Source organism: Portunus trituberculatus, chromosome 30 (genome assembly GCF_017591435.1).
Source record: "Portunus trituberculatus isolate SZX2019 chromosome 30, ASM1759143v1, whole genome shotgun sequence".
In the NCBI taxonomy this organism is placed as follows: Eukaryota; Metazoa; Arthropoda; class Malacostraca; order Decapoda; family Portunidae; genus Portunus; species Portunus trituberculatus.
In genome coordinates this window covers 9560250-9575121 of record NC_059284.1, presented here as the reverse complement: position 1 = coordinate 9575121, position 14872 = coordinate 9560250, and the positions used below count along the sequence as shown (strand labels likewise).

At 42.4% G+C, this 14872-nt stretch overlaps 2 protein-coding genes across 3 annotated transcripts in view; both read right to left on the bottom strand.

Annotated features, from left to right (window-relative positions):
* LOC123510997 overlaps nt 1–14872 on the bottom strand; it is a 173871-nt gene that overhangs the window by 86659 nt on the left and 72340 nt on the right. The window lies entirely within an intron of this gene.
* The window catches only part of LOC123510860 (leucine-rich repeat extensin-like protein 5), an 83379-nt gene continuing 73793 nt past the window's right edge, over nt 5287–14872 (bottom strand). Inside the window, exons 7-9 of the mRNA XM_045266300.1 lie at nt 13556–13764; nt 5628–5679; nt 5287–5387 (exon numbers count right to left, since the gene is read on the bottom strand). Of these exons, the coding sequence (XP_045122235.1) occupies nt 5287–5387; nt 5628–5679; nt 13556–13764 (362 nt within the window). The remainder of the gene's footprint in view (nt 5388–5627; nt 5680–13555; nt 13765–14872) is intronic.

The window sequence follows — 14872 nt, the reverse complement described above, 5'->3', positions numbered from 1 at the left end:
TGAAATCTCTAAGTACCTCCGGCTCGCTTTGCACAGCTCCACACCAGTTTTATAGTTTACATTATTACAAGTTTTTTGTAGATAAGTCTATGTTTTCCTTACAGCCAAATTGTAGGAAATGTTGTTTTACTGATATGTGTTTCCAGAACCACTTTGCTGTCAAATAATTATTAGACAACATTTTATTAAGATTTTCGGAGCTGGCATCAGCTTCGCGGCTTCGGAACTTGTGAAGGGCTGACTTACTTCGACGAATAAATAAAATAGTAGGGAACATTTTTCCTTGAAATATTACATAGAACAGAGTGAGTCATTCCTTTCTCGACACTTTTAAAAGAAACGTGGTATTCGCAGTATTGTACTTGAAAAAGTGAAAGTGCAGGATGTTATGTCAATATCGTGCGGAACTGTGCGAGCCGAGCAGCCTACTCAGAGTTTTCAAATATTCGATAAATAATAGATTATAAGGCTAATCCTGATGCGTTATGTGCACTCAAAATCACAACTGATGATCGTACTTGCCCTAGGTAGGATATCAGCCCCATAGACCCTTCCATACACAAGTCTGAGGAAAGATAACAGATGGGTGTGGAGCACACTATAGGCTACACCACACGGACATGTGAGTGACGTGGCATCAGCGGGAGTGTTGGTGACGGGAGGTGGTTCAGAGTGTTCCGGGGTCCGTTCTCTGTTATTTGCTGGTATATTGCTCACCCCAATGTTCATTTGGTGTATATAATAATTGTGTTTGGCTCTAAGTTTTTTTTTTATTTATTTATTTTTTTTTTACTTCAATAAATGAGTGGGCGATTACGTTGGTGTCCTTCAGTTGAGTGGACAGATGGCTGCCTCACTGCCCCGGCAGCCTACTCGTCTGAACCCTGCACGCGATACGCTTCAGCGATACTTATCGCTGTTAATAATTCATACAAACTCCGTTTATTATTTTATAGTTTGAAGCTCAAATTTTGCCATGTTTAGCAGCATTCGCTTTAATACTTATTTCCAGTACTAGCAGTGGTATTCCTTAGTATTCCTAAGGCCACTGGTCACAGAACAGGTTAATATAATGTTCTTCTCTAGGATGATGGCGGGGTGACAAAAGCAAAAAGTGAAGAATTCTGGGAATCAAGAAAATATTGCAGCATGTGGCATTGAGATTAATGTGGCTTTAATATGTAAAGTTGTAAACTTATCATAATTGAGTAAAGCTAAACCAAATAAAAATGAATTCATAAAAAAACAAAAACAAAAACAAATGTACAATATCAGGAAAAAAGTGCACGTGTCACACAGTGCCGAGCCAGCCTGTCTCTCTCACAGTGGTCTCATTTTCTTCGTGAGCAGCAGCAGCGGTGGACGTGACCAACCAGTTTATATACAGATTTTGACAGTGGGCAGATGCCATCCACCCTGCACCGGCCACCGGTGGCCGGTGCAGAGTGGATGGCATCTGCCCACTGTCAAAATCTGTCTGTATTGAGAAGGCTCGTCCAATAGTAATAAAAATGCCATGAAAAAGACGTCACTGCTGAAAGCATTCATTAATAAACCAAAAATAAATGTAAACTTCTCAGTGTTCTCTGTCTGTCCCTTCCTCCTCCCCTCCAGTGTTGTTGTTCAGTCGTATATATCAATACTGGCAGTGTTTTGCGGAACGGCAGCATGCTTAATGTGGCAAGTCCAATGAAGTGACGAGCGGAAAAAGTAAGGGAAGCAGAGCCTAAGGCGTGGCGCGTGCACGGGTGCGGACAGTGTTGACGGTGAGGCTCCCTTCATCCCACGTGATCATGACTAGTGCCTGTTATTGGCCGAGGAGTTGGTTGCCTCGTTACCTGGCCGCCTCCCCGCCTTCCCCGCCGCCCCTCCCACTCATCCTCCCCTCGCCTGAGTAATTGACTCGCTCAGTGGTACTTGAAATGTATTGAATTTCTTAGCCTGATCTACCAATGTCTTCTGTATTAATGAACTCTATCCACCAATACCTTATTCTAGGACTCGTGTGCTAATGTGTTCCACTGCAAATACCTGGTCATGTTATGAAAGTGTTTGATATCTGTTGACTGAAGTGACTAGTCAGGAATGTCACTTTATTCAGCACTGATTCTCGATCACTCCTCTGATAGTTTCATTCCTGGATTGTGTCTCGCGCTGTGGAAAATGGTGAGAGACACATCCACGTACAGACAGGAGGCTATTAGTAATATTAGACAGACAGACAGAGAGAGAGAGAGAGAGAGAGAGAGAGAGAGAGAGAGAGAGAGAGAGAGAGAGAGAGATGGATGGATGCATTGGCAGATAGATGAGATAAATTTGTTAGTTTGCCACTTAATTTAGAGAGGATGGCACGTATAAAACTTGTTTATCTATTTGTCTGCCTGCACTCACTCACGCTCACGAGTGCATTTAATACACACTCACGCCTGCACCTGCTCCTGCCGAATTACCCGCCCGCCCTCCCAACCACCTGCCTACGCCCCCAACACTTACCTGCTCCCACCTCCCTGCTTCCCTCCTGCCTGGTACTTTCATACTGTCCTGTCTACCTTTACATTTTCTTTATTTTTCCCTTTTCCTTTCTCCATCGTTCCCTTCCTTTTCCTGTTCTTTCATTCCACTGATCCCTCTCTCCTTTCTATCTCTTTTTCTTGCTTCTTTCCTCTTCCATCCTTCCTTCTTTCCTTCCTATGTATCTATCCATTTTCTTTTCTACCTATCTATCCATCTATCTATCAACCAATAACTCAAATTGTCCTGTCTAACCATCTGATTTTTAAGTTGGCTTGAGTATTTACTCTTCTATTTGTCTTCTTAGCTATCTAGTATCTCTCTCTCTCTCTCTCTCTCTCTCTCTCTCTCTCTCTCTCTCTCAGCCTTTATACCACGAGGAGTTTATAATTAACCTTAGCCGGAGCGTCCGTCAGTCTCTCCCTGTCTGCCTGGAAGCGCTGACTGACGGACAGCCGGCGGGATGCTGACCTCATAACTACCTCCTGACGCGCTCCTGTAATGCAATAGCGAAATTTCCTTCCCCTGTGTTTTGTAGCGAGTGCTCATCATTTTTTTTTCATTAATGGACGTTTGGCTTTGGAAGTGACCATTATGAGAGCGTTTCGTCTCTCAGCGTGCCTTGTTTTTTATGAGGGAAGGACACGCCACATTAATTACCGCCGCCTCTTTATCACAGAAGCCATCCATTAATATCTTTCATAATCAGTAACCTCATTTCCCCGCTGGCGTTAGGGATTAGTACTGCAATTCACGCATCTCGACAAGACTGACCAACCCTGCGTGTGAGAAGCGGTAAAGGGAAAACTGGTCTGTGTGTGTCTAAGGCTCGTATTCTCATACTCCTCTGTGCTTCACCTCCACTGTTTCAGAAGGCTTTATTTGAGTTTACACGAGTTTTTAAGGTGTTTTTACGATTCTAGAGGCAGAGTGACAAGATTTCTACATTATTAGCTGGAGAAACACTCTTGAAAACCCCGCTAGTCATCTCTGTGGCCTTGGAAAATAGTCGTGGTGAGAGAGAAGAGTGATTTTAAAGGTGTTTTTACGGGTCTAGAGGCAGAGTGACAAGATTTTTACATTACCGATTGAAGAAACACACTTGGAAAATTCGCTAATCATCTCTGTGGCCTTGGAAAATGGTCGTGGTGAGAGAGTAAAGCGTTTCTGAATACGGACCATGTGTGTGTGTGTGTGTGTGTCTGTGTGTGTAATGAGTCGAGTGAAGGAGTATCCATCTTGTTTAGTTAGGCACTGTGTTTAATCCTTAGTGTCTTTCCAAACTTCAATAAACTAATAGATAAATAAAGTATAAAGAACATGAGGCAGAACACCATGCAAGAACCAAACCAAGAGAGAAGCGGAAGGTTAAAAGAAAATGGAAACAAATAAGGAAAATAAGAATAGGAAAGCAGCAGGAATTTGTCATGGGTGAAGGAGGAAAAAAAATATGAATAATGAGTTTGTCTTTGTGTGATGGAGGAGCACCAAACGTTTCCTCTGTCTCATCTCGGTTACGTTTCATTAACTGTATTATTTTCCTATTCTTTTCATGTAAGAATGGCTTCGGCTCAGCAACAAAGAGCAATGAAAAAAGGGGGGGGGAAAGCCGATTATTAATGGCGAACCCTACATAACAATTCCCAGGCAAGTAAAATTATCACCTGTGGAAATTATGGGGAGGTTCTGAAGGCTTTTCACGTTAAATAGATAGATAGATAGATACAGAGAGAGAGAGAGAGAGAGAGAGAGAGAGAGAGAGAGAGAGAGAGAGAGAGAGAGAGACAAAAGAGGGCTTGAAAATTTAATCAACAGTTTGAGTTAAATGCTTGTTTTGCACCACCAGTAGGAAGAAACACCTGTGAGCCTGATTGTTTATCATCGTGGCCTTTGAAAGCAGCCCTGATGACAACAAAGCGTGTTAGAATAATGGGATAAAACTGACACTGAAAAGATACTTAAACTAATCGAGGGAGTATAAAAGATAGGAGAAATCCCTGGATGGATGTAAGGGATCACTTATGGCGCCACAAAGAGGAGGTCATTTGGCGCCCGTCAGGTACAATACAGCGATGTGCACGAAAAAAAAAAAAAAAAAACGAGCTGGAATTGAACTCACGACCTTATAGACAACGAGGAGATCATTGTGCCAGAGAACCGCCAGGCATCGTAATCTCACATGAAGCGGGACAAAAAGAACAGGAAATAGAGTATAAAACCCACAATAGAGACCTTTACTAGCGCTGATAACAGTAATCGTATAAACCCAGGATGATAAAGGCTTACATGAAGGCTGCGTGGAGAATCGCTAACGCTATTGCTACTCCCACGCCAATAAGATAAAGTCACTCCAGCGGCAGTGATCGCACCAGATATATCATCGCTAAGGTTCCTTCGTGACAAGGCAGGTACAGTATTTGCTTAAGTATCCCCTCATGGCCTCTCTTCTGAAACATTTTGCCCTCACCACGACTGTTTTTAAAGGCCACAGATGCTTAGCGGTGTTCTCAAGAGTGTTTTTCGTGTTAATAATGTAGATACCTTGTTTATCTATCATTAGAAACATCATTCAGTATAATTTGAAAGGTTTTACTCTCACCACGACTATTTTTAAAGGTTACAAAGATGCTTAGCCGCGTTCTCAAGAGTGTTTCTCGTGTTAATAATGTAGATACCTTGCTTATCTGTCATTAGAACCGTAGAAGCACCATTGAATACCAGTGTAACTTCAACTAGAGCCTTTTGAGTGTAGCGTCGATGCGAGACATGAATGTTTCAGAATATGCATCCACCTGTCACTGTGAACAGACTCTGCTGGAGGTCATTAGGGTTTTCAAGGGTGTTTTCATGGTTCCAGTAATAGCATGAGAGGGATTCTGCATCATCAGTGGGAGAATCACTCATGAGAACTGGGCTAATTAACGTGGCCTTTGAAAACAGTATGAGAGAACAAAGAGAGGAACACGGGCCAGGGTACACACGAGAGATTGGGCTTATCCCGCAGCCTGCATCGCGTGGCAGGGCTTTACACTCCACACGCAGCCAGTGAGGGGGAAACATTGGGGATACAAGGCCACCTCCACTTCCTCCACCACCTCCACCACCACCTCCACTACCTCCACACAGCCACAGCCCCCGCAAGACAAGACTGCCACACCATCCCGGCAGCTTTGAGCGGGGACTTCACAACTGGGTTTATCCACAATTGAGATTTGCTCGGCGCCAGTCACCACTCATCCAACAAATCCCCAATCGTCTGTGCGAAGAAAATCCTCCCACTGCCTCGGAACCCCAGCGGGTGAGGAGGCGGGGAGGCAGAGGCAGAGGCAGACAAGGGTGAGCTGGAGGGAGGTGGAGGGCGGTGAGGGAGCCGAACCTTGCCTAGCGTGTCGAGGAGAAAAGGGAGAAGGCGTGCAGTAATGGAACATCTCGGGGCCTAAGAGTGTGCCAATACAGTAAGCGAATGTTTTATGCAGTTGCAATGGATCGTTCGACTTTTGCAATATATGAGTCTCGCGCTTCGGTTTCGTGTGCGGTAACTTGGCAAAACCAACCTTACGCGGGGCAGGGCGCCGCGGTGGTCCCTGCTTTGTGTGTTTGGCGGTGGTGTGTGATAGATTAATGGGAAACACCTATAATTGAGGAAACAGGGAGCAATATGTGGGTTTTAGTTAATAAGAGGAAAGAAAGGAAAGAGAGAAGACAAGACCAAGGCCGTGAGAAGACACACGTGATGGAGTGGCGGTGGGTGGCTACAATCAGACCAACAATTTCATTATGATTCTAATATATTCGTCAGCACTAATTGATATCACAGTCGCTGAAGAAAATCCGTACTTCCCTCGTATTTCTTTACCGCTTCAACTGGTATCATAGATATTACATTCACTACTACAGAAAAGGGTGTAATTTGAACACACACGTTAATAATGGTAATTGTATTCTAGTAGAGACAAGTGCGAGGATCATGGCTCAGTTGTATTTTTAGCTGCAGGCAATACAATAGCACTCGTATGAAATGACAGGAAGGTTGTGTGAGTCTTACCGTTACCTTCGCTGCTCGGTTGATCTGAGTGCACAAGTTATAATTGTCACATCACGGTCACGGCAATCACGGCGCAGTTGTTATACTGAATACGATATTGCCTTTAGTGTTTGCCCTTTACCTTCTCAAGTTTCCTTTTATTTTGATCTACAGTTATTTATAATCATAATTTTAAAAGTATTCAGTGATAGCTCCTCTCCTCTGTCTCCAGCCCTTCCCTTAGTCGCAGTGTTGCATCTCTTCCTATCTTCTACCGCTATTGTCACGGTAACTGCTCTTCTGATCTTGCTAACTTGCTTCCCCTCCTTCCATGCCCTCGCTGCACAAGACTTTGTTACATTCTCATCCCTGTTCTGTCTACCTCTCTGATGCAAGAGTTAATCAATATTCGCAGTCATTCGTCCCTTAATCTTGTAAACTCTGGAACTCCCTGCCTGCTTCTGTATTTCCTTCCTATAACTCGAACTCTTATATTCTTTAAAGAGGGAAGGTTTCAAGATACGTATCCTACAGTGTTCGATAATTCTCTGACTTTTGTTTGGGGACTGACATTCATGTATTTTTTTTTTCAACTTATTAGCTTTGATCAGTGCTCCTCTTACATAAATAATAATAACAACAATAATACTAATAATAATGATAATAGTAATGATAAGTAGATGAATAAATAAATAAATCAGCATGCCTCATCCCCGCGTGCGAGAACCAGTAGTCACGTCTTCCCAGCATTCATGAATACGATATTACATGTATTTGTGGCGAAGGTTGCGGCAGTCTGTTTGTGTGTGTGTGTGTGTGTGTGTGTGTGTGTGTGTGTGTGTGTGTGTGTGTGTGTGTGTTTCACTGTTTGATCTGCTGCAGTCTCTGACGAGACAGCCAGACGTTACCCTACGGAACGAGCTCAGAGCTCATTATTTCCGATCTTCGGATAGGCCTGAGACCAGACACACACCACACACCGGGACAACAAGGTCACAACTCCTCGATTTAAATCCTGTACCTACTCTTTGCTAGGTGAACAGGGGCTACACGTGAAAGGAGACACACCCAAATATCTCCACCCGGCCGGGGAATCGAACCCCGGTCCTCTGGCTTGTGAAGCCAGCGCTCTAACCACTGAGCTACCGGGCGTGTGTGTGTGTGTGTGTGTGTGTGTGTGTGTGTGCGAGTATTTCTAATCTGAATGCAGAAGTCAATAATCGTCGTACCATATCATGTACATGTACGATAATCCTTACTCTCTTGCTTATGACTTCAATGAATACGATATCACATGTGCTTGAGGCGAGGGAGGGATGAAGCTGTGTTTTTCCTTCCTTTTTCTGAATCTGAGTAAACAGGTTAATAATAATTGCATCATATATACGTGTACGGTAATCTATAGTCTTACAACGCCAATTTGCATACGATATTACGTGTCTGAAGGATAAGACACTGCTTTTCTTTCCTTTTCTTAAATCTTGATGTACAATAATCATAGTTACATCAGATAGGTAGGTAATTAGCCACACCTTCATAGATACATTTCATAGACACCTTTCAAGATATTTACCCCATTTTTTTTTAATAAGTCTCGTACCTGCAGGGGGACTAGCAACTTAGTGGGCGTTTTTCTTCGTTTTATGTTGCCCTTGATCAACTTTCCTCTTACACAAAAAAATATGCGTGTACAATGATTACTACACCTTTGTATATGTGTGTACAATGATGACTACACCTTTGTATATGTGTGTACAATGATGGCTACATCTTTGTATATGTGTGTACAATGATGGCTACACCTTTGTATATGTGTGTACAATGATTAGCTACACCTTTGTATATGTGTGTATAATGATGGCTACACCTTTGTATATGTGTGTACAATGATGGCTACACCTTTGTATATGTGTGTACAATGATGGCTACACCTTTGTATATGTGTGTACAATGATGGCTACACCTTTGTATATGTGTGCACAATGGTTAGCTACACCTTTGTATATGTGTGTACAATGATGGCTACACCTTTGTATATGTGTGTACAATGATTAGCTACACCTTTGTATATGTGTGCACAATGGTTAGCTACACCTTTGTATATGTGTGTACAATGATGGCTACACCTTTGTATATGTGTGTACAGTAATTAGCTACACCATTATGTATATATGTACAATAATAGCCCTTCACGTCATCAATTTACATACGATATCAGGTAGCCGAAGAATGAGAGTGCCTTTCTTTTCTTTCCTAAACCTAAACGTACAATAATCACAATTACATACAAGTATAAATTATTTTCACCTTTACAGCGCCAGTGATTAATATATGACGTGTGTGTTTGTCTTTTAGCAGCATTGTATTCCACGCTGTTTTTCCTTTTTCCTAAATAAAAAAAACTACAATAAAAACAGTTAGATATATACCAGTGCGTTGATTATTTTCATCTTTACAGTGCCAGAGAATACAATGTGACGTGTGTGATGCGAGGGATCCACTACTGTTTGTCTTTTAGCAGTGTTTGATTAAATGCCTTTCTTTCCTTTTCCTCAGCCTAATCTTACAGTAACCACAATTAGATATATACCAATACTTTAATTATTTTCACCTATACAGCGCTAGAGAATACAATGTGACGTGTGTTGAGGCGAGGGATCCACTACTATTTGTCTGTTTAGCAATTATATTCCACTCTTTTTCTTTCCTTTTCCTAAATCAGAATGTACAAAAACCACAATTACATAGATAGCAGTACGTTAACTATTTTCATCTTTGCAACGCCAGAGATTACAATATGACGTGTCTGTTTGTCTTTTAGCAGTATTAGATTCCACGCTTTTTTTTTCCTTTTCCTAAATCAAAACTTACATTAACCACAATAAGATATACACCAGTACTTTAATTATCTCCACCTTTATAGCGCCAGAGAATACAATATGACGTGTGTGAGGCGAGGAACACGCTACTGTTTGTCTTTTAACAGTATTTGATTCAATGCCTTTCTTTCCTTTTCCTAAATCAAAACCTACATTAACCATAATAAGATATACACCAGTACTTTAATTATCTCCACCTTTATAGCGCCAATAATACAATATGACGTGTGTGAGGCGAGGGACACGCTACTGTTTGTCTTTTAGCAGCTGGGGGCGTATTGTATTCCACGCTCTGATATTCGCATCCTCGTCACGGAGAGAGGATATATATAGATCGCGGGGTCGCCTGCACCTAATCCTAATACAATACATGTTATCATATGCTGTTTTTCTCGTCAGTGAGTGGTGTTGTTTATGTGTATCCAATTACGTGGGTGTCGTGACAGAGAGCGGGTTTCTGCCAATAATCCTGTCTTAACCGAATTAGGAAAAGCAAGAATGTGTTTGGGTTGTGGAGTCTTGTGTTTCTTGTCATATTGCAAGGTTGAGACAGAAAGGGTATCAAGAAACCTTTGTCATTGTGTGCCTGTGGGTGTTTCTCTCTCTCTCTCTCTCTCTCTCTCTCTCTCTCTCTCTCTCTCTCTCTCTCTCTCTCTCTCTCTCTCTCTCTCTCTCTCTCTCTCTCTCTCTCTCTCTCTCTCTCTCTCTCTCTCTCTCTCTCTCTCACGGTCTGTTTCAATCTCTTTTTTACAAATCTCTCCCGCTGACTGTTTCTTCTTCCTCTTCTTCTTGCTTCCCTCTCCTCCCCGAAGGTTTATTTCCTTTTATATTCTCCCTGTTATCTCGTATTCTTGTTTCTCTTTCTCTTTCCCAGTACCTGTTTCCCTTATCCTTCTTCCGTCTCTTAGTTTAATTTATATTTTTGTTTCCTTTGCTGTCTTTTTAAAATTTTGCTTAGATGTTTCTCTCGTGTCTCCCCTTCCTTTCTCCTTTCATGTTGTGTTTCCCTTCTATCCCGTGTCATTTTGTGTTCTCCTTCTATTTTATCTTTTATTTTTTCTTCCCGTTTTTCGTTCTTCCTTCGATCTCTTCATTCCTTCTCGTACTGTCTTTTATTGTCTTATTTCCACGTATCCATTTTCATTTTTTTTTCATTGTCCATCTATCTTTCCATCCTTCAGTTCTTCTTTCATCTCCTTCTTCTCTCCATTTCTTCCTCCTTCTTCTCCCCATCACTTGTTCTCTCAAGGTGACTCTGGTTCTGATAGACGTCTTCAATCCCACGCATTCTCTCTCTCTCTCTCTCTCTCTCTCTCTCTCTCTCTCTCTCTCTCTCTCTCTCTCTCTCTCTCTCTCTCTCTCTCTCTCTCTCTCTCTCTCTCTCTCTCTCTCTCTCTCTCTCTCTCTCTTTCACCCTAACTTTACCAATTTACATTTCTCTTCACCCTTTATCCTTCTCCTCCTTCCTCCTGTTGTTCCTCTTCCTCCTCTTCCTCCTCTTCCTCTTCTTCTTTCCATACCTCCTCTTCTATCGCTCTTTGCTCTCCCACCTCAAACTCTCATCGTCATTTTCTTGTTTCTCTTTTCTCTCTTATTTTTTTTTATATTGTGTGGGTCTTTCATGGAATCTCTCTCTCTCTCTCTCTCTCTCTCTCTCTCTCTCTCTCTCTCTCTCTCTCTCTCTCTCTCTCTCTCTCTCTCTCTCTCTCTCTCTCTCTCTCTCTCTCTCTCTCTCTCTCTCTCTCTCTCTCTCTCTCTCTCTCTCATGTAAAGCTATCTTACTCCATTTAGGTGTTTTTAGAGTTTTCTCACATGAACGCCTTTTTTTAGCACTTCACTGAGAGGATTTTTTTGCCACTTCGCAGTAAATTGAGATGCGCTGTTCTCTACACGTCTCTTCCCACTTTCTGTTCTGTTTTGTTGTGTTTCACTTCACTCTCTTGATACTGTTCCGTCACTTCTACTTCTGTGTCTATGTATGACCTTTCTCTCTCTCTCTCTCTCTCTCTCTCTCTCTCTCTCTCTCTCTCTCTCTCTCTCTCTCTCTCTCTCTCTCTCTCTCTGGTTCGTGTGTGCTTCTCGCCTCTCACCTTTTTTTTTGTGTGTGTGTTTGTGTGTTTTTTGCGTGTTTCCTTCCTCTTTCCCTTTTTCCCTTGTTTTCTCATGCTATATTTGTGTGTGTGTGTGTGTGTGTGTGTGTGTGTGTGTGTGTGTGTGTGTGTGTGTGTGTGTGTGTGTGTGTGTGTGTGTGTGTGTGTGTGTGTGTGTAGAGGAGAGGAAAGATGATGAAGCTCTCAACCATAAGTATAGAGTACATGAGTGGAGAGTATAGTAATTCTCTCTCTCTCTCTCTCTCTCTCTCTCTCTCTCTCTCTCTCTCTCGCTCTCGCTCTGGCTCTATCTCAAACACGCAGGCAAGGAGAGAGAGAGAGAGAGAGAGAGAGAGAGAGAGAGAGAGAGAGAGAGAGAGAGAGAGAGAGAGAGAGAGAGAGAGAGAGAGAGAGAGAGCAATTTTCTGACCAAATCCTGCTTGAAGCGTTTTGCCAATAGAGTGTTTTGTAAGCCGCCCCAATACAAATGTGCGCCACTACTCTTGTGTCATGAGCTGCTACCTCGATAGACGATCATTCCAGCCGACAGAGGGCGTCTCCCACACACCCGTCACGTGCCTCCACCTTCTGCGCCTCCTTCTGTGTATTTTTAGGTCTTTTGTTATGTTTTATTGTATTGTTTATGATATATTTAATTAGTTCTTTATTTTTGTCTGTTCGTGTCTTGTTTTTTTTTTTTTTTTTTCTCTGTCACGTGTCTCCACCTTCTGCGCCTCCTTCTGTGTATATTTGAGTCTCTTTTATGTTTTATTGTGTTAGTTTTCTTTATTTTTGTCAGTTCGTGTCTTGATATTTTTCTATTTTCTGTTCTCTTTTGTTTTATCTTCCTTAATTTTTGTGTTTTTTCTTGATTTTTCTGTATTTTTTTCCTATTTGCTTCTTCTCTTGTGCCTGGTTTTTCTTTCTTTCCTTTTCCTCCTTCTGTGTCTTCTCTTCTTCCTTCTTCTCTCTTGTGTTCTAAATTCGCTTACTTTTGCACCTGATTTTTCTTCATTTTGCTCTTGTTACATTTTCTTTCCCTCACACCTTCGTTTTTATCTTTGTTTATCTTTTTTGTCTCGTCTCCTTTTCTTACTTTTCTATTTTCTTTTCTTCCTCCTTTTTTCATCTTGATAACGTCTCTTCTCTATATCTTTAATTCTTTTATTTTTTTCCTTGTCTTGCTTTTCTTCCTTGTACTCTTCTCTTTCCCTCCTTCCTTTTTTTCCTACTCCTATATTTTTTTGCTTCATTCTTTCACACTCTTCCCTTCCTTCCTTCTTTCTTTCTTTCTTTCTTTCTTTCTTTCTTTTCTTCCTTCTTTTTATTCTAATATATTTTTTTCCTTCCTGTTTCAACTCATATTTTTATTTTTCCTTTTTCCTTTTTTTTAAGTATTTCTTATATTTTCGTGGATTTTTCTGCCCCTCCTTTTCTTTTTCCTCCTCCTCTTCTTCTTCTTCTTCCTCTTCCATTTTTTTTTTCTGGGTTCCATTTGGGAGGGATACTCAGTTTACTCATCTTTCTTCTTCTTCCTTCTCCTCTTCCTCCTCTTCTTTCGCTTCTTCCTCTTCCTCCTCTTCCTCTTTGTATTTCCCTCCGTTTTCCTCCATTCTTCGTGGTTCCCTCCACTTTCGTTCATCCATTCCACTTATCAGACTTTCCCTCCCTCTTTCCTCCCTCTGTTCCTCCACCCTCCTCTCCTTTCCTCTCCTCTCTCTCTCTCCTATCTGCTTTTATTCTACCACCTGATCTTCTCTCTCTCTCTCTCTCTCTCTCTCTCTCTCTCTCTCTCTCTCTCTCTCTCTCTCTCTCTCTCTCTCTCTCTCTCTCTCTCTCTCTCTCTCTCTCTCTCTCTCTCTCTCTCTCTCTCTCTCTCTCTCTCTCTCTCTCTCTCTCTCTCATCGTCACTTTAGCTTCCCATCTCACTCCTACTCGACTTTCTCCCTCTCTCCCTCTCCCTCTCTCCCTTTCCCTGTCTCTCTCTCTCTCGGTCCTTTGCGCTTCCATTGCCCTGCTCTTCTCCCTCTACCCTCCTTTCCCTCCCCCACCCTCTCCCCTACCTCCACTGGGCCCTGGGGGATGCTGGGGCTACCGGGCTGACTGGATTGGCTGAGATTCTGTTTAGAGTTTGCGGTGAAGGCTTTGTGTGATTGGGGTATTGGGACTGGTGGCTGCTGGTGCTGGTGGGCTGGTGGGCTGGTTGGTGGGCTAGTGGGTGGGGTGTTTGGGGGGACCTGCTGAAGGGAGTCTTGCGGACCTGAACGGGGATTGTGAAATGTTGTCGTGGTGTTCCTTAGGGGCTTCGTAACCCGTGTCTGGTGTACCCTTAAGGAGGTTCTCAGCACGATACGGTTTTCCTTCTTTTTCCTGCTTTTTCCCTCTTTTTCCTCCTTTCGTGTGCCTTGTGTTCTCTCCTCCTCTTGTTCTTGTTTTGTTTTGCTTTTTCTATATTTTTCTTGCCTTTTTTTCCTTTGATTTGGTTTGGTTTGGTTTGGTTTGGTTTGTGCCTTGCTTTCCTTTCCTTTCCTTCCCTTCTCTTCTCTTCCCTTCCCTTCCCTTCCCTTCCCTTCCCTTCCCTTCCCTTCCTCTCCCTCCTCTCCTTTCCTCTCCTCTCTTCTCCTCTCCTCTCCTCTCCTCTCTTCTCCTCTGCTCTCCATTTCTTCCTTCCCTTCTTTTCCCTTCCCATCCCTTCCCTTCCCTTCCCTTCCTTTTCTGTTATATCCACACCCACTCTTATTAAATCCCTACCCCCTACTCAAACAGCTGCCCTCCCTTACTATATTCCTCTGACCTCTGTTACATCCATACCCTCATGTAACATTTATACCCTCTTGTTATATCCATACCCCCCATTCATTCAATCATACCACTCTTACTTATACTAACTAGATACAAACACCATTTTTTTAAGCCATTTACGTAAAAGGATGTTTCGTGTATGGCTCTTTATTATTTATCCTCCTATTCACCATTATTCTTTTTCTTTCCTCTCGTTCTTTATCGTATTTTCTTGCTCCTTCACTTCATTTTCTTTCTCCTCCTCCTCCTCCTTCTTTTCCTCCTCCTCCGTCCATCTTAGTTCTCCTTCCTCCTCCTTTCTGGGTATTATTCTTGTTTTCCTCTGTCTTTTATTGCTACTTCTACGCGTTGCCTCTCCTCCTCCTCCTCCTCCTCCTCCTCCTCCTCCTCCTCCTCCTCCTCCTCTTCCTCTTCCTCTTCCTCCTCTTCCGTCTTCGTTTACAAGTCGTCATCGTCCTTGGTTCTCTTCCCAGCACAATTCTTCTCCTTTTTTTTTTGTTCTTATTCTTATTTTTCTCTTTTCCTTTTATTGCTAATCTCTCTCCTCTTTCTCCTCTTTCTCCTCC